Here is a 26,080-nt window from a genome sequence, read left to right on the forward strand (position 1 = left end):
GTGCCAGTGAATAACGCAGAGCTGAAAGTTCGTGCACTTGTGTGCATTCTGTTGTCCTTTGTGTAAATGTATAGAGCCATGAGCAATAGCTACAGGGTTGTTCATCAGGCTTGCAACACCGTAAGGCACGTTTCCAAATCATGAAGCCCTTGTGTCCACTTGTAAATTAATCACGCAAGCTTGTTTCAACGAACTTTAATTGAAACCTACTGCCAATTATTTTGTGCTGTGGCAGATTTTATTTTAACAAGGACTGTTGAAGCAGCTGTTCATTTCTTTTTAAATGGACATGTGGCATTTGTTCTTGATAGTGCAATACAACTTCTGCAGTCGTCGTTTTTCGTTGTCTTATCTTGCATGTGTGTTCTACAGCAGTGCTTAATACTTATTTTATGGTCTTTATTTCTATTCTTGTATGCAGGTGTCTGTGAAAAAGGAAAAAAATCTGCCAGAAGCACCGCACTCCATCCAAAAGTGGCTGCCAAAGTCTGTTGACCTGAATGGAGGCATGGAGAGGCACTTCACAGACGCATTCATAGTGTAGCAGCCCAATCACTGATTTCAGGACCCTGGCCAGCCCACCATCATTACCTCATCCCCTGCTGCTGCCTGTGAGGTTCCGGCCAGCCAGTAGTCATCAGCACCCTGTCCCTGCAGCCCTGGCCAGCCCTATGCCCATGGAGCCTTGCTGGGCTCCCCTACTTTTGGCTGTGTTGCTTAATTAACTACAGTAACTTGAAAAACTGCTCTGGAAAATAAATGGTCTGGCTTGTACTTTTATAAATAAAGTTTTCTAAAATGTCTTCTAGCATTCTCATTTATAAATTGCTTGTGTGCAGGATATCTGCATCCAGCAGTTATTTTAGTCAATGCTTTTTTAGCTATTTGATGGAACAACATAGGGGGCACTTGCCAGCAAGACAGAGAAGGAATACGTGGAGGAAAGCTGGCAGGTGAACTGGACTTCGTGCAGTTTGATGCCCTACGTGTGGGGAGGGGAAGGGTAATGCAAGCAAAAAAGGCATGGGTAGACGATTTAGAAGCATGGTGCAGTGCGTTTAGACACTGGGGCATGCAATAGTCTGTCGCCTTCAAGTAAATTGCACCGCAGAGCTTGTACGGGGCTGCTGAGCTACCAGGCCAAGTTCTCGATGCGTATTGTAGCCTACTAGCAAAAGAATGCCAGTAGCAAAAGGTCCATATTAATAATGGTTTCATATCGGCAAGCCACTGGTAGCCAATATTCGTCGTGCTGCGAACAGCGGCTTAATGCTGGCATTTTATTTGCTGTAACATGGCCCTGGAACGGCCTGATGCTGGACACACATCGGCAACTACGTTGGCGATACGACGGCCCATTGCCGGCATATCGACAGCGGCCCGGTGTTGGCTGCATATCGGCTAAAACAACGGCAGGACGTCGGCCCAGCGCCGGGATGAACACCGGCCCGACGTCGGAAGAAGTTGCACTTGGCCGAAATGCCGACGTCAGCCCAATGTCGGTGCCGATGTTTGACAACGTTGGACCGAGATTGGACCAACGCCGGCGTGCTGCCTGGGTGGCTTTCAGAAATGGGGGGTCGTCATCTACAATCGCGTTGTTATACGTAATAAGGAATGGGTTCAGAGCACTTTTCGGATTAGGACTCGACCGGGCCGCTCCCATGTCGGAACAGAAATACCAAGTCTCTTTTGCGTCGCGGGCCCGTTGGACGGCCCATAGCTGTTCTCGAGTCCGGGGGCTAGTAAAAACATGCAGCCTCCCAGTTGGACGGCGTGATGCCTTCGCCGCCGTGTAACGCGGGGCTTTTGTAGAATATTTGTAGAATAAAGCAATGTGATAAGTAACCAGAAATCTTCTTTGAGGTGCGCTGGATGCCGGACAAAGTGATTTTCATATTAGCGTGCATGCGCAGGTGGTGGCTCGATTCGGGCTAACCTTCACTCAGTGATGGTAAAAGGGAAAAAAACATTCTTGCCGATATATCATGCATATGCTTGTCAGTGTTTAAGACATTGGAGCGACAACGTGTAAGTCTGGACAATATTGTCCGGCGCGTTGCATTGGCCGTCCAATATTGTTTAACCAGCCAGATTGACTGGACAATATATCCGATCTACTGCCATTACTTAACCAATATTGTTTTACCAACGGATAAGCTGGCCCATTATTGCCATCCGTACGGCCTGGTTCTGCCAATATTGTATGTACATCGGCAACCATGGACCGTTGTTGCCAACCTCAAAGAATGGCACGACCAATATTGTATGTTGGCTGGCAAAGATGGACCATTATTGGCATCCTTGTAGGCTGGCTTGCCAACATTGGTTTTATAGTGGTTTGTATGGGCCATCATTGGGCCATCGTTTGCCAACGTATAAACAATATTGGACCAATATGCTGCGCTGCCTGGGTTCTTGCGAGGCCTGCCTGAAGGTGGTCTGTCTGCCTACAGGGCGGTAGAGAACTGTGTCGTATTGCGGCACGGAGTTTCGCACTCCCTGTGCAGGCTTGGACGCTGCGCTGGCTGCGCCGCCTGGAGGAGCAGACGAGTTGGCAGTCTCGGGGCGCTTGGGCTGCCGTGAGATGGTCGGAACCAGCGGGCGGCACAAGGGGGTGTCGCCCGATGGGTCTATCGGAGCCAGGGCCGGGAAACCATCAGCTGGGACGGTTCCTAGGACGCAGCTTGGGCGCACCAGCTGACCCATCTTTTTCCCTTTCTCAACGGGGACCCTTCCTTCTTGTTCTCAGAAGAAAGAGGCGGGTGAGAGGGAAGGGGGCCGGTTGGAGCGGTCAGGATCAAGGGTTCCTCCTTTTGTTCTGATGTGAGGTCAGTGGGGGAGCCTGAGGTAGAGGTAGAGGGGGTGTTTTCCTCGGAAGCTGCAGTGGGCGAGGGCGATGAGCCTTCGGTGCACGTTTCAGGAATGCCACCAGCACAGGGCTCAGGAATGCCACCAGCACAGGGAAGGTGCGTTGGCGAAGCTGTTTCCGAGAAGTGGGTGCTTTTCCCTTCAAGGTCTGCAGGTGCAGCGTGGATTTGCGAGCTTTGCTCCAGCAAAATATGACGGCCTTGTGAGTCAGGCGAAGGCAAGATGGCCGAGGCTGAATTCTCTGCAGGCTGTGCTGATGCTCCCGGCGATGTGAAGGGACCAGGGCTGGTGGGGAAAGCCGGAAAAGGGTTCTCGGGGCCCGGTGTAGTCGCCGCACGATGGGTACGTTTGCGTAGCTTCGCGGGCCTTGTTCTTGCTCGACGCGGGCGCCGCCGAGGTGAAAGTGGTTTTTTCCCCTCTTCATCTCTGAAGAGGTTCCTCGCTTCTCTGAGGAGGAGCGTGGCTCAGCGCGTAAATAGTTATACTACCAAGAGAGAGAGGCGCCTCTTTTCTGGACAGTTGCATGGGAGTACGAAGGCTCTCTGCGCCGTGCTTTTTTTTTGGGGGGGGGGAGCGGGCGGGAAGGGGGGGGGCGTCAAGCATTTGAAACTTTTCAAAGGAGCAGCGGCGACCCTGAAAAGAATGGATTAGTTGCCGCAGGGACAGGCTCTTCGCTGTCGCGACGGCCGGAGAGCGCATTTTCCTCTCTTTTTTCCAAACGTGCCTATGGAAAATGGTGTAAAACGACTCTTTGGGACGCTGATGAGAAAAACGGAGCATTTGGTCCAACAGTGTTTCTCGAATATCTTTGCGAAAGTATTTGAGATGGCGCCTAATAATTTACGTTATTATAATTTACGTTATTATAATCTGCATACAGGAGATATGTATGGCAGAGTAAACTCGCCTTCGAAAAATGGTGTCAGTACCCCTTTAACAAAACGATCTACAATGATCGCGAAGCTTCTCGAACAATGAGGCGCCGTTCGTGCTGAGCGTTGCTGACAGTCTTTGTGGCCGAAAACCGAATACAGCAAAAGTGATAAAGACACGCACGTGGCAATATCGTGGTTTTGGGACGTAAGACACTAGATAATAATAATAATAATAATAATAATAATAATAATAATAATAATAATAATAATAATAATAATAATAATAATAATAATAATAATAATAATAATGTGGTCTGTTTGAGGCCAGTATGTTGCTGTGCAATCTCGCATGGGTGACCTCACAAAAAAAAACAGATCACGTCAGTCCGTAATTATAGAATTATCGAGGGCTCCCACAATATCTAACGTACAAACGGAGAAAAGATTGCGTCCCTACGAGCTCGAACGTCTTATTTATTTCCTCTTACCCCTCGTCTCTGCTTTGCCTTTCGCGGGATTTCCCCACGCTGCATCTTGCCGGTGCGTCTTTTCGACCAGTGTGGCAGCCGACAACGCCTCCGATTTCGGTGCGCTCGAGGAGGCAGCCTTCGAGGAAATACAACCTGCGGCCGAATCGTCCATGGATGATGGCCACAGATCATTCAGTCCGTGACATCACCCAAAGACGAAGGGCCCCCTGTAAACATTGGGCGAAAGTGCGAATTCTCAAGAAGGCGCAAATGCGCACATGTGATCTCTAGCTCGTCTGGTAGCAAGACTTCGGTCGAGATGAAACACAAGCAATGCCTCTCAAACAATGACATATCTTTTTTAAAGCACCCATAAAAAATATCGATTAATCGATTAAAGCACCACATAGAAATCAGTTAATCGATGAAAGGCTAAATCGACGAACGATTAACGATTAATCGATTAAAAATTTTAATCGACCATCCCTAGTATGTGACAGCATCGGCACTGGTCAGCAAACACTCTTTCGTGTCATGCCGGAACCAGACAGTTTTCGCACCGTGTGCTTGCAGGCACAGACAAACCGGCTTCGTGTACGAGCTTCAAAGCTGCATCGCGCCTACTCGTGCATGTCTGCGCTGCTGTTGACACCATTACTTTATTACATTGCGATAAGAATTACATATTAGACAGGTAGCTCGAGCGCGTCATCGATTCCCAGCGAACGGACCGATTGGGCTGGAGCGTGTTGTTTGTAGTTTGTTTCCATTGCGGAGGTTAACGAGGTAGCGTTTGGTGGGATGCTTTGCGCGCGTATTGCGTCACTATCCGTATTTTTCCAGTATTCCATGTGCTATCGCTGCCAAGTTTAGAGGGGAGGTCCGAAGGGCCGGACCACCTCCCCCCCCCTTACTTTTACTTTTAAGTTACATATCCAAAAAAAGCACATATCAGGCTCTTCCAGAAGCTTATCCCCCTTCGGAAAAATCCTGTATCCTCCCCTGTGTGCTATGGAATGCTCACAGATCTTCGTGTGTGGCACTTCTCGTGACTTCTGCGCAGCACTTCTACGCAGACTGAGCAGAAGGCGATATATGGACCACGTAGTCCATATATCGCCACATGACACTGGTGATGATATGTAAAATGCACAAGCGTCCAATATTAAAATTTGGGTGTGTATTGTTCTCAGGTTGCCCTGCTTACAAACTTAAGCATCTGGTTATTTTGGAGTGACAAGTATTGCGCTTGTGTCTGGGGCTCCCTAGGTTTGTAGCTAACAATATGTTATGTATCAGAAAGCGCGCTTGCCACCATTGCCTTGTCGATTCCGTACCCTGAGTGTGCAGTCACTTCTAAAATTTTATAGCTTCCCCTAAGACGATCTGAAAATGCTTTCATTCGTGTAATGATCATGACTTTTTTTTCTTTTCTCATAGGCCAAGTTTTCGTACACCGCAAATTCTTTTTCTTCAAAAGCAACTAGTGAAGATAAGCGTGAAAAATTGATATGTGACTGCACCTATAGTTTCAAATCAGAATACATACAGGGTCTTAAACAGCCGGCTGCAAGATTGCGTTACACACGTGGAAATAAATAATATAATAGCCACAGACGCTTCGTCTTTTATACAGCAGTCATCGAACCTTCCAGCGTTATCGTTGGTACTCGTGTAAGCACTCAAATAAAGACTAATTGCGTCCTGGGCGAAGACATAACCAACGCCTCGCTGCTGTCATAACAGAATGCTCTCAAACAATCGCGAACCTTCCCAAACATTGCAGCGTTGTCTGCACCGAGTGTTGCTAACAGCTTTTGTGGCTGAAACCCGAATACACCAAAATAAAGTTTGTAAACGCGTGTGGGAATATGAGTAGCACGCAATGCAGCACGCAGTCAATGTCGAGATGAAGTTAAGAGAAGTACATCGTGTGCGCACTGCGGGCACAGCTTCGTCGCAACACAGAATACTGCGCAGTACAACGCGCCAGCGCCTCTTGTTTTGGGCGAAATATCGGCACATGGAAATACCATGAATGACTCGCTCTCCGCAAACTCACCGTAATCCGCTCTCCTCGCCTGGCTCAGGCGCGTTGAGCACGCGTCTCCTCTTTCGGACATTATTTTTCTATTCTCAGTCGAATACTAACACGTGACAGGAAACGAATTCTTGCGCCTACTTTTCATCCGAATAATATCCTCAGTCCACCTCCAGTCGAATGCTAACAGGGCACGGGCGTTACGTCCCTGCGACTACACTTTCCTTCATTCGAATATCATATGGAGTTGAAAACGTATTCGTAATCGTATTTAACTTCATGTTTATCTTGAATGCAATGAAGCGTGCATGGATTAGCAAAAGCTTGAAATTATTATGTGATATTTAACACTTTCTTGCATGTGATCGCCGTGGAATTGTCTGAAGCGGTGGTATACCGTGGTCACACGTGCTGAACAGACCAAACGCTCATATGGTTGTTTGCCGCCAGACGTGTCGATGTACTACTGCACTGAGCTGGCATGGTTCCGGAATACCTTAGGTTAGGCCCGTAGCCAGGAAATGTTTTGAGGGGGGGGCACTTGCTAAAAGGTTTGACTATTTTAGAAAAACACCTATTTTCATTATTTATTTTCGGTGAAACAGCCACCTCCATCAGAGTTCCGGTGGGGGGGAGGGGGAGGATAGGGCGACACCCCCCCCCCTTCCTACGGGCCTGCCTTAGATGACCGCTGCGCGTTGAATCTGTGCGTTTCCTATGTTTACTAACGTAATAAAGAGCTTAGGAGCCCTTGCCCTAATCGGGACAAACGATGATTGGCGTGTACGTGCCTGACGTACCACCTTCTTTCCTTCTTTCTTTATATGGCATTGTGCAATGCTCTCCAAACTGTCTCCTTCCTCCGTGCCCGGTATTGGACTTTCTACACGTGCCTTAGCGGCGCCACACTTTAGCTGCTACAAGCCACAACGACCGTCATTCATATCCGGGCAACAATGTGCCAACGTAAAATGACAAGTCACCTTTAATAAAGATCAGATTGCCATATCGGAAACGGCCCATCGCCGAGAAGCCCACGAACGAGAGAGCAGCAATTATTGGGGAACGGCGCATAGAAATGCGCGAATGACCGGTTTCAGATTTGTGGACCGCGTTTTTAAACGCTCGCCGGCGTCGGGATGTTCGCGTACGACGCTGCCACAGAAAGCTGCAAGTTATCGTGGCGCATTACAGTCTTTGTCAACAGCAAATGATATTCCAGCACCGAGTGAAAAGAACAAGTGCTTTTCGAAGGCCACACTCTGGCTCACGATGTCGCGACTCCGTTACAAGGTGCGGTTGCAACCCAGCACTCGATCCTCTACGTAACTAACAACGTTGATAATTTGTGTAATGTGAATAGTATAAAAGCACATAGTAGTGCGAATGTTATGACAAGCGATGAACGCCAGATACCACAGACTGCGAATGAGCGACGCAATGGCCGGGGAAGCAGCGAAATCAAGTGGATGTAATAGGTGGAATGGAGACTGCGTATTTTCATCATAATGATATTGCCTTCTGGATTGCATCAACATCATTATTTATAGCTCCGTTAAAGGCCCTTTTTACTTAACATCGATTCAAGTGACATCATTTAACATCTGTCATGTGAGTGTAACAAAAGTGGTTCAATAGCTTTCACGCTGCAAGTCAAACTTAAATGAAGGAATAGATATAAAAAACATCACTGATTTGGTAAGAGGGATACAAATGTTAGCACATGTGTTTAATCAACATCTGTTGAAATTTATTTGAATCTCGTTCATTGACTATACAAAGAGGTAAACAATTCCATGATTCAGTCACACAGGTTGAGAACGACTGAGTAACGCCTTACAAGATCCACCTAATTGTATTCTAAGGTGCTTATAAGGACGCCGAGAACAGACAGAAGGCAATGGAGAGCATTCCTTGTAGACGAGAAACACTGTAATGGAGCTTGCGGAAAAGATATCGCTGGTTAATTTTTCAAGCGCAAATTCAGAGTGGTAAGACCAAGGGATGGCCGAGGTATGCGATATACTGGTGTGACGATGTATTGGAGGAAATGCAGCGAGCCGCATGGTTTTGTATTGATTCCAGGGCATTAATTAGGCTAGTGTGATAGGGGGGAGGACCAGATGGCAGACACATACTCGAGTTCTATGCGCACAAAGGCCCCATAGGCTCGTTTGCGGTAAGACCACCGCCTATACGGTAGGCTTAGCGCAAGCGTTTTTCTTAATTCGTCTATTTTAGCTCTGTCAGTGGATATTTTTATCATGCGATCACTGCAGTTATATGAGCTTGTAATTATGGCGCCGAGATGCCGTTACGAATCTTCATGTTCAAGTACTGTTATGGCCATACTCAAATATGAGGTTGGAGCGTCTACGAAATAGCTGAGTGAATTTGCATAATGGTGTGTTTTGTTACATTTGCCAGCGAGAGCACCACGTAGCTATTGCGTTACAACCTTTCAGCCCTGAATTTTTTATTTCGCTCGAAGAAGTTTTCTCGCGTGTTTTTCTCATAGTTAGGACATCAAAGGACCACAAACGAAAAATTGAGCCAGTGGTGCAAGTGTTTATGGATTTACAAACGCGGCGTCAAATTAGGTCATCAGGGTTCAGTGGTTGTGAAATGAGAAAAATGGTTTCTTCATTTCTGCTACTCACTAGAGCATAGGTCGGCAAGAAAGATGGAGCTCACTCAGACTCACTCAGGAAGTACATATTCTGCTTAGGGCTCACTCGGACTATCTCATAAAAATTCTGTTCTTAACCGGGCTCATTCGGACTCAAGATCACCAAAATATTATTCACCTGCACTCAGACTCAGACTCACGGCTCGATCTGAGTGATTGACTCGACTCATGAGTCCATTAGCATACACTTAACTTTTTCGAAGGTGGTGTCAATGCTCTTTACACCAATATCTCACGCAATCGGTGCTCTGCTTGGTGCCTTTTAAACTCGGACCTTCAAATATGAATTAGCAGTGGTTGAAATCTAGTAAGCCCATTTTTATTGAAAGAGATGACCCACGAGATATTTGTATCAAGAACTTCCCGTGACAGAGTTTTCGTGGGGATGTAGACTCCCCCCGCCCCCCACCTTCCCCTAACTCATCCCTCTGAACAATAATGAGCTGACGTATGAACGCTATTCTGTTAAGTATGTGCGAGTAGACGTGAGTGAAAACGTGAGCCGACATAAGGCTGATAGTAATGCTGAAGTTGAGCAATGTAGAGCTCACTCAGACTAACTCAGGAAATGTATTTTGCGCTTAGGGCTCACTCGGACTCAGAGTCACAAATGTTTTCCTCAACCGGACTCACTCGGACTCAAGCTCACCAAACTATTACTCACCCGGATTCAATCATGCTCAAACTTTTGGTTCAATTTTAGCGTGAGTGAGTCGGACTGAGTCGACTCATGAGTGAGTTTGCGGACCTATGCACCAGAGTAGAAAAAGATCTAAAGCAAAATCTTATTCGGCAGTGTTGAAGTCCTTGAAACAACTTCGGGACTTCGTCCCGAAAACTGCGCTAACCCAACTAGGTGTCACCCATGACTTGAATCTCAAGATCATTTGCACTTAAGATTGATCATATGCAGTAGGAACGCGCTTATAAAGGACGAAGCCGTTAGCCGAAAGTCGGACACAAGAGGGGACATCACCTGCAAGATCGTTGTAGCGGCAGCCAAGCCAAGCCAAGCCGCCAGGCAGCGCCACCCTCCGCTGCTCTCCGGAACCTCCACAGAACCCGAATAAAACCAGTTCATGTTTGGGATCCCCGCCGCGCGGTTGTGTCTGCTTCTCCCGCGCGTACACGCGTCCCAACAGTGGTGACCAGGACGAGGCTTACCGCCTTCTTCAAGCGATCGACGCCATGGAGACTCCCACTGACGCACCGGCCATCTCCGCCGTCGACATCAGGCTCCCGCCGTTTTGGACAGCGGACCCGCAGCTTTGATTCCTGCAGGTGGAGTCCGAATTCACCGCTCGTCGTATTGCCGCTGAGCTAACAAAGTACTATCACGTGGTCGCTATCCTCCCACCGGCAATAGCGAGCGAAATACGCGATCTGCTGGTCGCTCCGCCTGCAGAGAACGCGTACACAACGCTCAGACAGCTGCTCATCAGCCACCTCACGCCGTCGGAGCCTCAGCGACTGCAGCAGCTACTGCACGACACCGAGCTCGGGGACCGGACGCCCAGCCAATTGTTGCGCCACATGAAGCAGCCGTTGCATACGGCCGGCGCAACCACCACCGAGGCCGACAGCAGACTGCTTCGCGAGCTGTTCCTACAGCGACTTCCGGTCAACGTGCGCATGGTCCTCGCCTCGGCTGCCGACAAACGCGTCTCAACTCGCCAGGCTCGCGGACTCGGTGCTGGTGGTCGCTCCGCCGTCCGTCGCGGCGCTACAGCCAGACATCGTCGGCCGCGCGCCTACGACCGCACTGCATGACATCCGGGAGCAGATATCCCGCCTCGCCGATGCCGTCGCTGCGATGCAGGCCCGCAGCACTCCCGAGGAGCGCCAGCGCCCAGCAGCGCCACAGAGAACCGGCTGGTATCACAGGAAGCATGGCAACGCTGCTCGCAAATGCATTCCTCCTTGCGACTATGCGGGAAACGGGAGCGGCCGGCACTGAGGACGACCAGTGCCCCAGAGGCCCCCGAACGTTGTCCATCAGTGTTTTTGCTCACCGACCGCGACAGCGGCCTTCGATTCCTCGTGGACACCGGCGCTGAGGTGAGCGTGTTGACGGTTGGGTCCACCGATTGCCGTGTCCCCAGTGCGGCCCACCTTCAGGCGGTCAACAACACAACCATCGCCACCTACGGACATCGCTCGCTGCCACTCGATTTAGGCTTGAACAGAACGTTCCGGTGGATATTCATCGTGGCAGCAGTGAAGTTTGCCATCTTGGGTGCGGACTTTCTTCGGCATTTCGGCCTTCTCGTCGACGTGTGCAACCGCCGCCTTCACAATCCCGTGTCGCAGGCAACTCTGCTAGGCAGTCCCTCGCAACACCCTCCGCTGAGCCCCACTGCTCGGGCCGTCCGGTGCAGAACGTTTTACTCGCATTCTACAGGAGTTTCCCGAGTTGACGAGGCAGCCGCCAGCCAGCGCCCCGGTGAAGCACGAGGTACGCCCCCAGGCAGCACAGCACATTGGTACAATATTGTTTATACGTTGGCAAACGATGGCCCAATGATGGCCCATACAAACCATTATAAAACCACTGTTGGCAAGCCAGCCTACAAGGATGCCAATAATGGTCCATCTTTGCTAGCCAACACACAATATTGGTCGTGCTATTCTTTGAGGTTGGCAACAACGGCCCATGGTTGCCGATGTAAATACGATATTGGCAGAACCAGCCGTATGGATGGCAATATTGGGCCAGCTTATCCGTTAGTAAAAAATTATTGGTTAAGTAATGGCAGTAGATCGGATATATTGTCCAGTCAATCTGACTGGTTATACAATATTGGACGGCCAATGCTACGCGCCGGACAATATTGTCCAGACTTACACATTGTCGCTCCAATGTCTTAAACACTGGCAAGCATATGCATGATTAATCGGCAAGAATGTTTTTTTCCCCTTTTACCATCACTGAGGGAAGGTTAGCCAGAATCGAGCCACCACCTGCATGCACGCTATTATGAAAATCACTTTGTCCGGCATCCAGCGCACCTCAAAGAAGATTTTAGATGCGAAGTATCTTAAGGCGGAGCTCAATCCGGTGGTGGTGGTGGTGGTGGTGGTGGTGGCGGTGGTGGTGTGCGGCGTGACCACCCTTACTGCGCATGCGCATACCCTCTCCACACACCTCCTCTCCACTCACCCTCTCCCCTTCCCCTCTCCACTTTCCCTCTCCCCTTTCCCTCTCCCCTTCCCCTCTCCACTTTCCCTCCCCACTTTCCCTCTCCCCTTCACCTCTCCACTTTCACTCTCCACTTTACCTCTCCACTTCCCCTTTCCACTCTTCCTCTGAAACGCGGGCTAGACATGCCGAAATTCTCTCCTGCGCAACGCCGCGATGAGCTCGAGCGCATGCGCGTCCCCTCCCCTTCTCTCTCCTCTTCTACGCTGCCCCCTCTCGCCCGCCTGTCGACCGCGCTCCCCGCTCGCCCTGTGAGAATTAACGGCCAGGCTAGATGGAAGATACGACGCGCGTAGCGTCCCTCTTCGCGTTCCACGACGCGAGGTCGGTAGCATGCCCAACGAACCCCAACGGAACGCGATCGTGCAAGTGCTCCGGCTTCGCATCGCCTCATGGTCCCCTTTAGCGGGAGATGGTGTAAATTTTTGGTTACTTATCACCATAGGCGTGCGCAGGGTTCCCCATTAGGGGGGGCAAAGGTTCGTCGCAGCGCCCCCCACCCTACTAAGAGGTTCGTCCGAATTAACCGGGTTGCGGACAGGTATGGCCGAATGAACGAGAGTGTGATGCCGTTAAACAATAAACATGCTTGCAGGGACCAGAGAACGCGTCCTAATTATCCGACTTTCCGAAATAATAAGTGTGGAATTAACGAGCTTTTACTGTATAAAGATGGCAAACAGTCCATCGTTGTCAGCCAACAAACAAAACTGCAAATTCCAATCTATAAGAAAGGGAACAATGGCGCACACAGGGTCTTGATTTTTAGGTTGGCATTTAGTGTGGCACAAAATATATGCTAAATAGTTGGACAAAATTCGTTTTACAGATGTTCAGCAATGTAAAATAAGTACCAAGTTCTCAACTGAGTTTTGCGCGCTGTTGGAAATACATCTATGAGAAAGGAAACACAAAACAAAATTTCACTTTGCAATGCTTGTTGAAAATTAACGTTAATTGTGTGATACAGCCAGCGTATACATCGCAACTGTATAAAAACAACAAAAAAACCCTGCTTTTACATTGATTGAAGTTGTACATAGCGTTGACGAGTTAATGAAGTAGAATAGAAGTCATCTGCTTCGCAATGGCCCTCTGCGCTAGTGCGCCTTCTGCGCACCGCACACGCACCGAAATTATTCTCACGGCTTTATTAGCGGCAAACAATCAAAACATTTCATGTGACTTCAACCACGCCACGTATTTTCGTGTTTGCTACACGACTGGTTGGATTACAGGATTATAACTTCTTTGTGTGCGCGCTACAGCGACGTGCTGTCCAAGACTACGATAATGGCCGCGGAATCTTTAAATGATCGATGAGTTATGTTTGCACTTTCAACGCTTCACACAACCAGACGTATTCACTTTGAATAAATGTTCTCGGTGATCGGGAGGCCGGAGAAGCAGCGCGGCGCCATGTTTTGCTCCGGAATTCCACGTCCTCTACTCGCGGCAGTGGGGCAGCGCGGTGGTCGCTGGTCATAAAACACTTGTCACTTGACGGCTGCTCCGCCCACGACGGTTCGCTTTCAATGCCTTTGAAAACGAGGTGGGGGGGGGGGGGGTTGAGGAAGATGGCGGGAGACGACGGCACCTCGGAGGATGCGTATCCGCTTCGGCCCCTTCTGCCAGGCGGCTATTCCTTTTCAGTCAGTGGCGGTTACTTTCCCTCGTTCGCGCTCCCGGCATCGGCGGGCGCGCGCCCCTCAGTATTCAGTCGAGAGCCTTCGGGAAAAAACGGAGTCCGATACCGAGACAGGATGCCACGATTCTACGGACACCGAGATTCGACGGCGATGCCACAGTGAGAAGGCAGCTGCCCTGTTCTTCATCGGACTTGACTGTTTTGACTTTTTAAGAGCGATCCGCAGATGAGCGCCGATGTGTTCTGACAACTCGCAAACTTTCCGCCGGATTTTTGTGTTCGTATCGCGTTCAGTAAGTCGTTTTTCTCCTTCGTCGCATGTTACTTTCCGTGTTTTTCGTAAGTGAAATGTGTGCTGCGTTTATTATTGTCTACATTACCGCGTAATTTTTTTTAATTTGTTAGTTTGTGAATACCGATGTGGTGGGCTTTATTCTGCGCTTCGAAGTAGGTTGGTTAAGTTCTCGCCCTCAGCGACGTTGTCAGCATTTGTGTGTGCTATTTTGTTCTTTTCTCGCGTTGTAGTGCGCCAGCTTAACACCCGTTTTTCATTTGCCCTTCGCCGCTCGATTCGCGCAAAGAAATGATGGGTTTGTAACACACAAATTTTTATTAGTTGTGAAGTTGTCGCAGACTTTCAAGCTCTTGCCGCAGTTACCTTTTAATTAATAAATAGGCGATGAACTTTCTGGTACTTCAAGGTGGTTATGGATCTCGGCTGTATCGAATGTCTGTTCACGTGTACATGTTCATTTATTTCATTTTCTATCACGCTTCGCTTTTAACTGACTTCCTTTTGAACCTTCGGTGAACTGACAAATCAAATAAGCGCTAACACCTAGGGAGGCTGTGTGTGTTTGTGAGTGGTCCCGTTTCCGCGATTTCTAATATAAGGACGTTATTGAAGCTAATTAGTGTAGGTTCTGTGCAGCTGTTATCTGCCAGCAAACGGTCAGCAGAACAAAGCGCGAAATGTGAAATTATTTTCAAAACTTGCAGTATCTTTGCCATATGTATACATGCAGAATAAACTTTTGTACGCTGATTATCCATGCTGCTTGCCTAAAAGCAAAAGCGTGGGCAACATGCATTTATTTACGTGCACAAAAATCTACCTCACGTTAAACTACACATTCAGTGGAAAATGTTTTCATTTCCAGCGTTTAACGCTAGAAATGAAAGAACGATGGTGCAGCCAACGATAAAGGCTGGCAAAAATATTGGAGCTGCCAATATTTATACAATGTTGGCGATACGTGCGAAGAACAATGTTGGCTACAGCCATCCTTGCCATTATTGGCGATATGTTGGACGGCCAATGTTGGCTACAGCCATCCTTGCCATTATTGGCGATATGTTGGACGGACAATGTTGGCTACAGCCATCCTTGCCATTATTGGAAAATCATTGGCATCCAATATTGGACCAATGCACATTTAGGTGTAGCAAACTCCCAAAAGCCAACGCAGGGCCAATATTTCTGCCAATGTTTACCAACCTTGTTCCGAGATTGGTCCAATGCCGGCGTGCTTCCTGGGCCACTACATCGCCACCAGCGGCCCACCCGTGCACGCGCGGCCTCGCCGTTTGCCTCCAGAGAAGTAGAAAGTCACACGACAAGAATTTGAACACATGATGGAGCTAGGGATCATCAGACCCTCGTCGAGCGCCTGGGCATCTCCACTCCATATGGTGCCAAAGTCAACGCAGGGAGACTGGTGACAATGCGGGGACTACAGGGCGCTGAACCAGGTAACGACTCCAGACAGGTACCCGGTACCGCAAATACACGACGTCACGACGAGGCTTCACGGTGCCACTATCTTCTCGAAGCTCTACCTGATGCGGGCATACCATCAGATTCCCGTTGCCCCAGAGGACGTCCCGAAGACCGCCATCGCAACGCCTTTCGGACTTTTCGAATTCCTCCGAATGCTATTCGGACTACGAAACGCGGGTCAGACGTTCCAGCGGTTCATGGACGGTGCTATACGCGGTCTCAACTTCTGCCAGGCCTATCTTGACGACTTGCTAGTCGCCAGCAGCACTCCGGAAGAGCACGTGAATCATCTGCGCATCGTCTTCCAGCGCTTAGTGGAGCATGGCGTGGTCGTTAACGTGGCCAAATGCGAGCTTGGTGTGCGACAGCTCTCGTTTCTTGGACACGTCATCTCCGCCTCAGGAGTTCTTCCTCAACCCAACAAGGTTAAAGCTGTCGAACAGTTCCCACAAGCCAACACTAAACGTCAGCTCAGTGAGTTCCTTGGTCTCGTGAACTACTATCGCCGTTTCATCCCCCAGTGTGCCACTATTCTACAACCTCTCCACCTCCTGCTGTCGACACACGAAGGTGCCGCTAAGGATACCAAGGATGCCGCTAAGGAGCTCTACTGGACGGAGGGCGCCCAAGCGGCCTTCCAAGAGATCAAGAGATGTCTTGCCGACGCCGCGCTCCTCACTTACCCGCAACCGGGAGTTCCGCAGTGCGTCATGGTCGACGCATCGAACGTAGCTGTGGGTGCCGTACTGTACTTCAACAGCTCATCAAAGGAGTATGGGGACCAATCGCTTTCTTTTCCCGGAAACTGACATCCACCGAACAGCGGTACGGCACGTTCGGGCGCGAACTGCTGGCACTCTACGCGACAATCCGGCACTTCCGGCATTACTTAGAAGGCACCGAATTCTTTGTCTTGACGGACCACAAGCCTCTCATGTATGCCTTGCGGTCGCTGAATGCTGAGGGGGGCGCCTTTACAGCCCGCGAACTGCGGCAGATGTCATACATATCTGAATTTACCACGGACATCCGCCACGTCAAAGGCGGCGACAACGAGGTAGCGGACGCCCTCTCACGGAATCCTCTGAACGCCATCACGCCCACACTACCGGTTGATTTTCCCGCTTTGGCAGCCGTTCAACGTGAAGATGACGAACTGAAACACCTATTGACCGCGACCACTGCCCTGAATCTTGAGTGGATCCCAGTTCCCGGATCCGAGGACAAGGTTTGCTGTGACACAAGCGTCAGTAGAACTCGCCCGTTCGTGCCCGCGAGCCTACGTCGCCATGTGTTCGAGTCGTTGCACAGACTGTCTCACCCGGGGATTAGAGCCAGCCAAAGACTGGTGACCGCAAGATTTGTCTGGCCGGGCGTAAATCGGGACGTCCGACGCTGGGAGCTTGCCAGCGCTCTAAGATACAACGCCATACCTCGACAGCACTGGGAACACTCCCCACTCCGGATTTTCGCTTTGATTATGTCCACCTGGACATCGTCGGCCCGCTGCCACCATGCCACGGACAGGTTTACCTGCTGACCTGTGTAGACAGGTTCACCGATGGGCGGAGCCCATCCCTATCGCGGACATCACTGCCGAGACTGTCGCGAGTGCTTTCCTGTTCCAATGGGTAGCCCGTTTCGGGGTTCCCTGCACGATAACAACAGACCGCGGCCGACAGTTCGAATCAGCCCTTTTCACTGCCATCAGTCAGCTCATGGGCACCTCACGCATACGGTCCAGCTGCCGGGAGAGTTCTTTCCGCGCGGCTCAGAGGAGGCATCCATAGCTTCCAGCGACTATGCACTTCGCCTACGCAACGTCATGAGCAAATTGCGCGTGGTACCTCCACGGCCCCCAGAGTCGCGTGTGGTGCACGTCGACCCACAACTCACATCGTGCCCATATGTGCTTGTACGACACGACGCGGTTCGGCGATCTCTTCAGCCACCCTATGATGGGCCGTTTCAAGTCCTCCGCCGTGGCAACAAACAATTCACAATCAAGAGAAGCGGCCGTGAGGAGTTGGTGCCGTTGGACCGCATCAAGCCAGCACACATGGACCGTGACGACGCCGTGTTGCCTCCACTAAGGGAATCACCGCCAGAACCCCCAGCTTCAATGCCAGCCCAAGTCCACGAGGTGCCCTCCCGGCTGACGCACAGCGGGCGGCTATTAAGAGCACCCACTCGCCTGGACCTTTAACTCCGTTCGGCAACTCACTAAGGGGGGAGTGCTGTGGCGGCAGCCAAGCCAAGCCAAGCCGCCAGGCTGCGCAACCCTCCGCTGCTCTCCGGAACCTCCAGAGAACCCGAATAAAACCAGTTCATGTTTGGGATCCCCGCCGCGCGGTTGTGTCTGCTTCTCCCGCGCGTACACGCGAACCAACATCGTTAATGAAGTTTATGAACAGGAGAGGGTAAAGAAAGGAGTCTTGCGGAACACCGGATGAAACATTGATCATATAGATATATGAATGCCCACTGCTGCGAATTGCCTGCGATTGAAAAGGAAGCTCCGAATGCAAGAAACCATTCGGCAGATCCCACGTACCGTGGGAGTCGATGTTATGCAAAGGACGCGGCGGGAAGGTGACCGTGGCGTAGCTTTTTTACTGAGCGACACGTTACAAAATGACGCTAAAGATTTGTATAAATTTTATGCGCACACATATATGTTGAAGAGCCGCATATGTGTTAATAACCAGTTGCTTACGGTTGGGTAAAGCTGCCAATCGCAACGTGGTTGTTACCAACACCAGAAGCGGAAGCTGATAGGCAGTGCTAATACGTGTCTCGAGAACGCACGCACGTTTCACGAACCCGTGTGCATGTGTGGAAGAAGTTCTTGGCAGTTCTTGAACAAGCGCATCATCACCGTGATCAGTGAGCACCAGCAGCTGTTCATGACTTGTTATAAGATCCGGTCGTGATCGTGGTGACGAGGGGCCTACGTGTGGTGAAGTATGTGGTGTAGTAGAGCTGTAGGAATTCGTGGATGCCTTGGTCATTTCGTCGACAAATTGTCTGTCGACAGAGCCGGCGACATGTCGGAACCTGAAGTCACCCTTCGCGTTCGCGAGGTATAGGCCGTCGAGGCTGGTAGGCCTGGATAGTGCTACGTAGACCAACATCAGTGGATGGTGTTTGTCGTATTCGTAGACTACCTGGGCGTACGTGGCCTACGTAGCCTAGTCTACAAAGCGGCTGTCAATCAATCTGGCATTCACATCGGAAAGCCTGAGGCCATCGTCCAGCATCGTAAGGAATGAAGAGGACACTGCGTCGTTCTGGTGGACGAAGTGCACTTTACGGTGCGGTGATGTGGATATCATATGTAACTTTCATTAATGTATTCCTCCGGGGTCGAGCAATGCTTCAATATTGGTTGCTGAATCATAGGAATACAAACGTAATGTTTATTAGACTGTTATAAAAGAGGAGCCAACACTGGAACTACAGACGTTAATCTGATATGACGCCTGTATCGTAGGAGTACACATCGTGGGAGTATCATGTAGTGTTTATCACTTTCTTGTAAAATTAGATAGCCAGCACCACAACCACAATTGACGTTGCACCAATATTACGCCTGCGTAGACTGTTTTTCCAAACCACTTTATAGTCCTGGCGTGGCTCAGTGGTAGAATACCTGATTGCCACGCAGAATGCTTGGGTTCGATTCCTGCGGGGATCCTAATTTTCATTCTTTCCATTCGGTTCAGTCAACGCTGCCGATGTTGGTTTTCCTTAGCGCTCTAGAATTTAAGTTACCAATCTCTGTTCTCGCCGTTCCTGGGTAGATATAAACTGTCAATCACCTGTGGCGCATACCCATACACCGCGGCTCGTGGTAAAAGGGTATGTGCCACACGTGTGTAGTGGTTTGACGACGTACGCGACAGGAGTTTAACGTTATTCATGTCATGACCCAGCAATAATACTCGTCAAATCTTCTTACCCTCCCAAGCAAATTTTAGTCTACACCAAATTAGGGAGGCGATCATGAGAGCACCCAGACGTAGGTGGCTAGATAGATAGATAGAGAGATAGATACGTAGATAGAAACGCTCAAAGTGCCAGAGGTTCGCTAAGAAATGCTTCGCATTTAAAAGCCATAAAATCGAGAGAGAGGCATCGAAGTTTGCTCATTCAGCGGTAATGCGGAGGACGATCGAATGCTTTCGAGAATTCCAGATATATGATAGCGGTCTCAAAAGGAGTCTAAATTCAAATGTAAGTCGGTTGTGAATGAAAATAGCCGAGTTTCGGAAGACATACTCTTTGGGGAAAAAATGGGAAAAAATTTATCTTCTCAGATGCTGAGAATATAAATGGGGGGCCTTTGGAAGAAGTTCGAGTCCAGCAATTCAGGAGTGTTGCTAGTGAGTGCATGCATGAAAACGAAAGGGGAAAAAACGTGTTCATGACCTCGGGACGCTGATCTGTAGAAACTCGAAAACAGCCTTTTTTAAACAAGCAAATGCTTTGAGACGAATGCATCTTACGAGTCATCATACTATAATTTTATTCCACAAACAACTGTCATCACTGAATGTCGTTCAGACACACGCAGAATCTCGCGCTGCGAGTGTTGGCGGACTCGAAAAAGTCCGTGAATTTTCTGGCCAGCTGCAGTCCGACTCCCGATAACGCCTTGGTCCCCTCGCTTATGTGACACACAGTTGTGTGCGAAAGCTTGTTCAGTCCTTTGGACAGTTCCACCGTGACAGTTAGAGCTGCGTCTGACAGTCGAACAGCTCTGAACAAGCAGGTAGTTGTTGTCGTTGCAACCCACGCTATCACTCTGTGCTCTACGAATGCCAACATCACGGCGTTGTCCCTGCGAACGGACGCCGTGACCAGGATCTCCGCTCGCCGTTCTGCAAATGTTGATTTTAAGGCAAAACGTTAGACACACGATGCCGCATATTTACCGCAGATTGCACTTCTACGCGCACCATTATTAGTCAACGTGAATAGTGTAAAAAGTGAGAAAGTACTGAGTTATTCAGAAAAACAGGGCAAAGATCGAAGAGAGTGCGAGCAACATTCCTCTTGCTTTAGGGCGATTCCATGCCAAACGTCCCAAACACTGCGGTCGACCCTCTCAGATTCTGTTCTAAAAGGGTAATCATGTACGGCCATTGTTTGCCCCCTTACAGTAATGTTGCAAGAAAAAGCTTTTCTGTCCTTAAGGGTGGTTTGAATATTGCCAAGGTGGGTGAAATATAGGTTGCTGAAAAAATCGCTCAAAATACACACCTAAACGCAGTGCCTAAACTTTCTGCCGATTTCTAGAAAATTATTGGCGGTTTCCTAGTCGCTCCATTCAGCATCTGTTGCTTTGACTTGCAATATATGTTTTGTGGTGAAGGAATACGGCGAATTCTGCGCCTACTTTGACAATTTTTATTAAATTTTACAAATCTATGAAAAATATAACTGCATCACATGACTGGATATGTGCCAGTAATAATGTCAAAAATTATGGAGCTCGATGACAAACCGGTTTTGAAAAAGAAGAGGCGGAGACACGGAACAATGTGTGAAATGACATGTTACATGCAGATGGGTGATGTGGCCCAAATAAAAATGCATGCTTGCACTCATGGAAGGGCCAACAAACGAGTTTCATATGTGAAAATTTAATCCGAGTTGTTTTCATTTCTAGCGAGAAAAAAATTCTGATGTTGACATCCGCCGCGTGCTTGGGCGCCGGCCCGTAAGTACGCGTCACTGCGCCGCGCACTTCCTTCAGGCAACGGCAAGATGTGGCCGCCACGCGGGTGGTAATATCATATGCTGATTTGAGTTCTTTTCCCGTTTTTTCACGCATTCGCCGCCTTTCCCCAGTGCCGCCAACCACGCTTCAGATGGTTCGTTTAGAAATATACTGTTATAGTATAATAAAAGTACTACGTGACAAACACTGCCGGTACACTTCTCGTTCTTTTTTATATTATTTGCAGCTTGCTTAAACATGACTCGCGTCAATCATGCTCTCTCAACGGAATGCTGTTTCTGTACCTATCGCTCGGCTCTTCGGCAGATGTTGACACTGTTCCACGGATTGCATCTCCGTCAGAGCACGCGGCATTTGCGGGTCGGCTATCAGCCGCATTCCTTGGAGGCACGTGATATAAGAATTTCGACTGGGGTGTATACTGCTTTCTTCTCCTGCTTTACGTGGAGAGCCTGTACAACGGAAAGTCAAAACGATAATTACCCAAAAGGTCGGTGCCACGTTACGAATACAGCGCTGAAGACATCACATGCAGCATGGATGGGTAGAGAGGGAGATAGCACGTGGGGTTAACACTTTGACTGCGCACCATTTAAGAAGAATTTAGTTTGCAATGGAGGCAAGAAGACAACAGTATTGCTTATCCGAGAGTGGCCGACAGGATGGATGAAGATGCCGATGTGGACGTGCCTTTAACAAATCTGAAGCTTTAACACACTATGAGCCGCGACCCTCCCGTGTGCTACAACTGTGGTTCCACAGGACACATAGCTCGGTATTGTCAACAACGCCCATCACGAAGGACACCGCCCATGTTCGCGCCACCAGGAACCGGTACATCACATGAGCTGCGGACGACCGACTTGTTTTCGAGGAACCGTTTTTCGTACGAGGCCAGACTCAGCGATTCGCCAGCATCTGAGTGAAATTTAACACCACCATCTAACCGTCCCCGTCGCTAGCCGTCCCCTCGGCGTCGTATCTCCTCTCCGTCGCTGGGAAACTAGCAGCATCCGCGGCCGATGGAGGTGAGGTCACCGGATGGTCTTTTCAAAATATACCTGTACCTGCTGTGATGCTCAAAAACAAAGTAGATGTGTTGATTGACGGAATACCGACGATGGCGTTAGTTGATACTGGGGCGAATGTGTCTGTGATGATCCTCACCTTCAAAAATCATCTAGGCCACACAGTTATGTTTTCTTGGAACAACGCCATTACCTTTCGTATAGTAGGCGGCGAGTGGCTCCATCCCCTCGGTGTTTGTGCAGTGAGTGTTTTGTTGGCTGGGAAAGTGTTTTCGTCGGAATTCCTGGTTCTTTCTCGTTGCTCGGACGATGCGAATCTTCGTGTCGATTTTCTTGAGCATTGCGGCGATTCCATCGACTGTGGTACTGGCGAAATATTGTTAAACAAGTAATTTATGCCGGCTCAGCACACCCCATCCGCCAGAAGCCCTATGTGCCATCCTCCGAGCGTAAAGTTGTTGACGAACAAGTAAAGGGCATCATGAACAAAAGTGTTGTTCAAGAGGCGTCAAGCCCGTGGGCAGCCCCAGCAATCTTTGCCCAGAAAAAACGATGGTTCCTGGAGATTACCCGTGGATTACAGGCGTCTAAACGCAGTGACGAAGAAGGATCTCTATCCGCTACCACGAATTGATGACGTCATTGATTGCTCGCACGCCGGTTCTTATTCTTCAATACTTGATTTGCGATCGGGTTATTGACAAATACGTATGGAACCTGAAGACAAGGAGCCGTTTCTTATTGACCATCACCTGCCTTTTTTCTACCTTCCGCGCATGAGAACTCTTCTGAACGAGTGACTTCCTGGTAAATACATTAATGACTTTTACCTCATGACTCTGCGTCGCGATGCTCACTCGCGCTTTGATTTTACATATTACACGTCTAGAATACTACGTGAAAGGACGTAGGGAATGCAGAGTGATCCGAATGTTTAACATTCGTGCAGTTCCGCGCGAAGTGAACCGGGACACAACTGTGTCCTGAAACGATCACTTACGATGGAAACAGTGCTGACGTAGCGTTGCCTGCCCTGCCAAGACCAGGCAACGAAGAATGCACACACACTCATGTGAGGCACTATTGTGCAAGCTCATTGATAACACTCTGAGCTCACGTATACCTAGCGTCGTCTAGAGTGGTAATCTTATTCCACGAAGCGCTTTAGCCGGAATGCCATTGGATACAATGAAGAAGACAGTGGCACAGTCCACATATATTTCATTCAGTAAATTCATCTCCTCATACAGCCATATAAAGCAAGTTTTGCGCATTTTTTTAATGTTTCGAGCCCTTTCAGAAGTTCAACGCTGCATCAAGAAAAAACCGCCTAAGGCATCTATTATGTAGTCCGCATGAAGAAAATTTCCATAGGCAGCTTAAATCTGCACTTACAAAATGAGCACACTTCTAGTTAAACTTTGTTGTCTTCATTTGATTCTTTTCCTATACCTTCGTCTCCGCTAGGATGTTCCATAGCTAGACGAGAACCATCTCTTGGGACATTCAGGTCACAAGCATCGCACTCCAATTATTCGAGGCCACTCCCTTTAATATAGATTCCTCTTGCTTAATTAACAACTTTGCGTGACGCACGTACCCTATATTTGCTCTGCTCTTTCACACTGCGGAACAGCTCGGCAATAGTGGGGCCGTGCGTAACATCCTATGCCAATAAGCTTCCACGAAATTTTCCAGTACACTTGCTGAACAAACGGAACAAAAAAAATTGGCCGCGTATCTGCGTGCTTCGCTGGAAATGTCGTCTAAAGAAGATAGAAGAGGCGCTGCGTGAGATATGGACGCCATCTTGCAATACGTCGGGAAACATGAGTGCTGTGTTGCGGGCTGGTAGTCCCGGCGCAGCAGCAGGCGAAGACCGGCGGTGACCAACGTGGCCGGCGGGGACGCCAGCCAGCCCGAACACGCGGTTTGGCGCGAAGCGCCGAAGCAGAAGAAACGTCCGCACTCAACGATTACTCTCCACACACTCTTTTATTTACACCTCGCCTGGGTAAAACGGGAATGCCAGAGCGGCGCCCCATGGCATTCGTACAGTGCAATACTGCACCGAAACCGCAACACAACAATGAGCTCACGCAACAATGAGCTCACGCAGTCGCATTTTCAGCGCAGCTTAAGAAACTAGGGTCTCTAGAATTACGTATCAATGTATTTTCTATTAAAGGAACACACCACCTAATACTTACCTAGTGATGTTGTGCCTCAGATATGTGTAATGTTTGCTTTTTGATCAACAATGTACACAAGTATGAACCTAGTCAGCCGTTCAAGATGGCTGGCCCTTGGGCATGTGGTTCAACTTTGGCCGGGTGGCTGAATCGAGTGACGTGCCGACAAACAGAAAGACAGACCAAAATTTTTGCGTTTAAGTTCCCCAAGAAAGACTATCGTCTTTAAAAAACCGGCAGATCTCACACATGAACACAATTACGCAGTCGAGCACAGTTACCACTAGACCTCGGCGGCGCGAAAGCGCAAGTATCTAGGCATATAGAACATAGATATAATAAATGCAATGAAAAAGCGCGTTTTCTTCAGGACCCTTTGCACTTCCTTGCTTTGAAGCAAGGAAGTGCATTCTGAAGTCTTAAATAATCCGCAGGAGTACATGGTATGCTAATCGTGGCTGCAGCTTCGGATCAACTAAATTAGGTTGTGCTTTTGTATGCCTGTCGTTTCTTATTAAAAGAACGCATTAAAACTCCTTTGAACAAGTTGCTTAAGTGTAAATATATGAATGAATTGACCTTATGACATTAAGTTGAAATACTCTTCGAATTATGCGATCATTTTCTGAAAAATAACAGCTGCTAGCTTTGCGAACTCGTGAGTGAATTTTGTTGATCCTACATCTAGAAGATGATGTGAAAGGTTATAGAGAATGTGAACTGTTCTTAATCCTTGGCATTCGGCCAGTTCTCTTTGAAAACCGTGAAACTTTGCAGCAGTAGCCAGTGGAGCCATGGACTTGGGGCGCCACCCATCGAGCTCATGACCCCTTATCCCAACCCTTATGAATAAAGTTGTACTTCTTCTTCCGCAATCACTTGCACGCTTCCCTGTCAAGGTTACGCAAGTTCTGTCAGCATGCCCGCGCAAAATGATTGGGAAGGAAAACCTTGCATTGAATAATTCGCTTACACATTTCGTCGTAGCCTATTTGCTGGTGGCGGCTGCGACCTGCAAGGATGATTCAGAAAAATGTGCTCAATCGCGTGCAGTATGTTATGGCATTAACTTTGCCAGGCAGCATTCTTCCTGTGAAATTACCTTCCTAGACACGACAATATGCAATGAAAGAGGAAAATAAAAGCGATCTACAAAAATTCAGTAGACAGACAAAAATACTTATATTAGACTAGTCATTCCCCGCGACACTGGCAAGCAAGAGATATTTGTCGGACAGTCAAGACGTATCGGAAGGTTAAAACACGTAAAAATGCTTCAAGAAAGGGCTCTTGAATCCATTCGATATGGCAAATGCAAAACGAAAACAAGTGAGATTTAAGCCTTCAGTGTAGAAATTTCTAACGGTTCTTATCACATCAAAATTACGATTCAGCGAAATGGCCACCTTCTCTTCTATCCTTATACCCATGGCCCTTGCGCCTGCATGAAGTGGTGAATTCCTCCAAATGTGCACCAGAATTGGCACACCTGAGCACTTTTAGAGATACATCAAGAACCATTCCATTTTGAATACATGTAA

At 48.8% G+C, this 26,080-nt stretch overlaps 2 protein-coding genes across 2 annotated transcripts in view; one reads left to right on the forward strand and one right to left on the reverse strand.

Moving 5' to 3' along the window:
• The window catches only part of LOC119399510 (alkyldihydroxyacetonephosphate synthase, peroxisomal), a 470,712-nt gene that overhangs the window by 76,878 nt on the left and 367,754 nt on the right, over positions 1–26,080 (reverse strand). The gene's annotated exons all lie outside the window — the stretch shown is intronic.
• Positions 10,855–17,779, forward strand: LOC119398750 (uncharacterized). Its single transcript, XM_037665567.1, has 4 exons — positions 10,855–11,429; positions 15,533–16,307; positions 16,397–16,801; positions 17,318–17,779. The coding sequence occupies exons 1-4, from the start codon at positions 10,855–10,857 to the stop codon at positions 17,777–17,779; spliced, it is 2,217 nt and encodes a 738-aa protein (XP_037521495.1).

The sequence above is a fragment of the Rhipicephalus sanguineus genome, chromosome 7 (genome assembly GCF_013339695.2).
Source record: "Rhipicephalus sanguineus isolate Rsan-2018 chromosome 7, BIME_Rsan_1.4, whole genome shotgun sequence".
Classification (NCBI taxonomy): domain Eukaryota; kingdom Metazoa; phylum Arthropoda; class Arachnida; order Ixodida; family Ixodidae; genus Rhipicephalus; species Rhipicephalus sanguineus.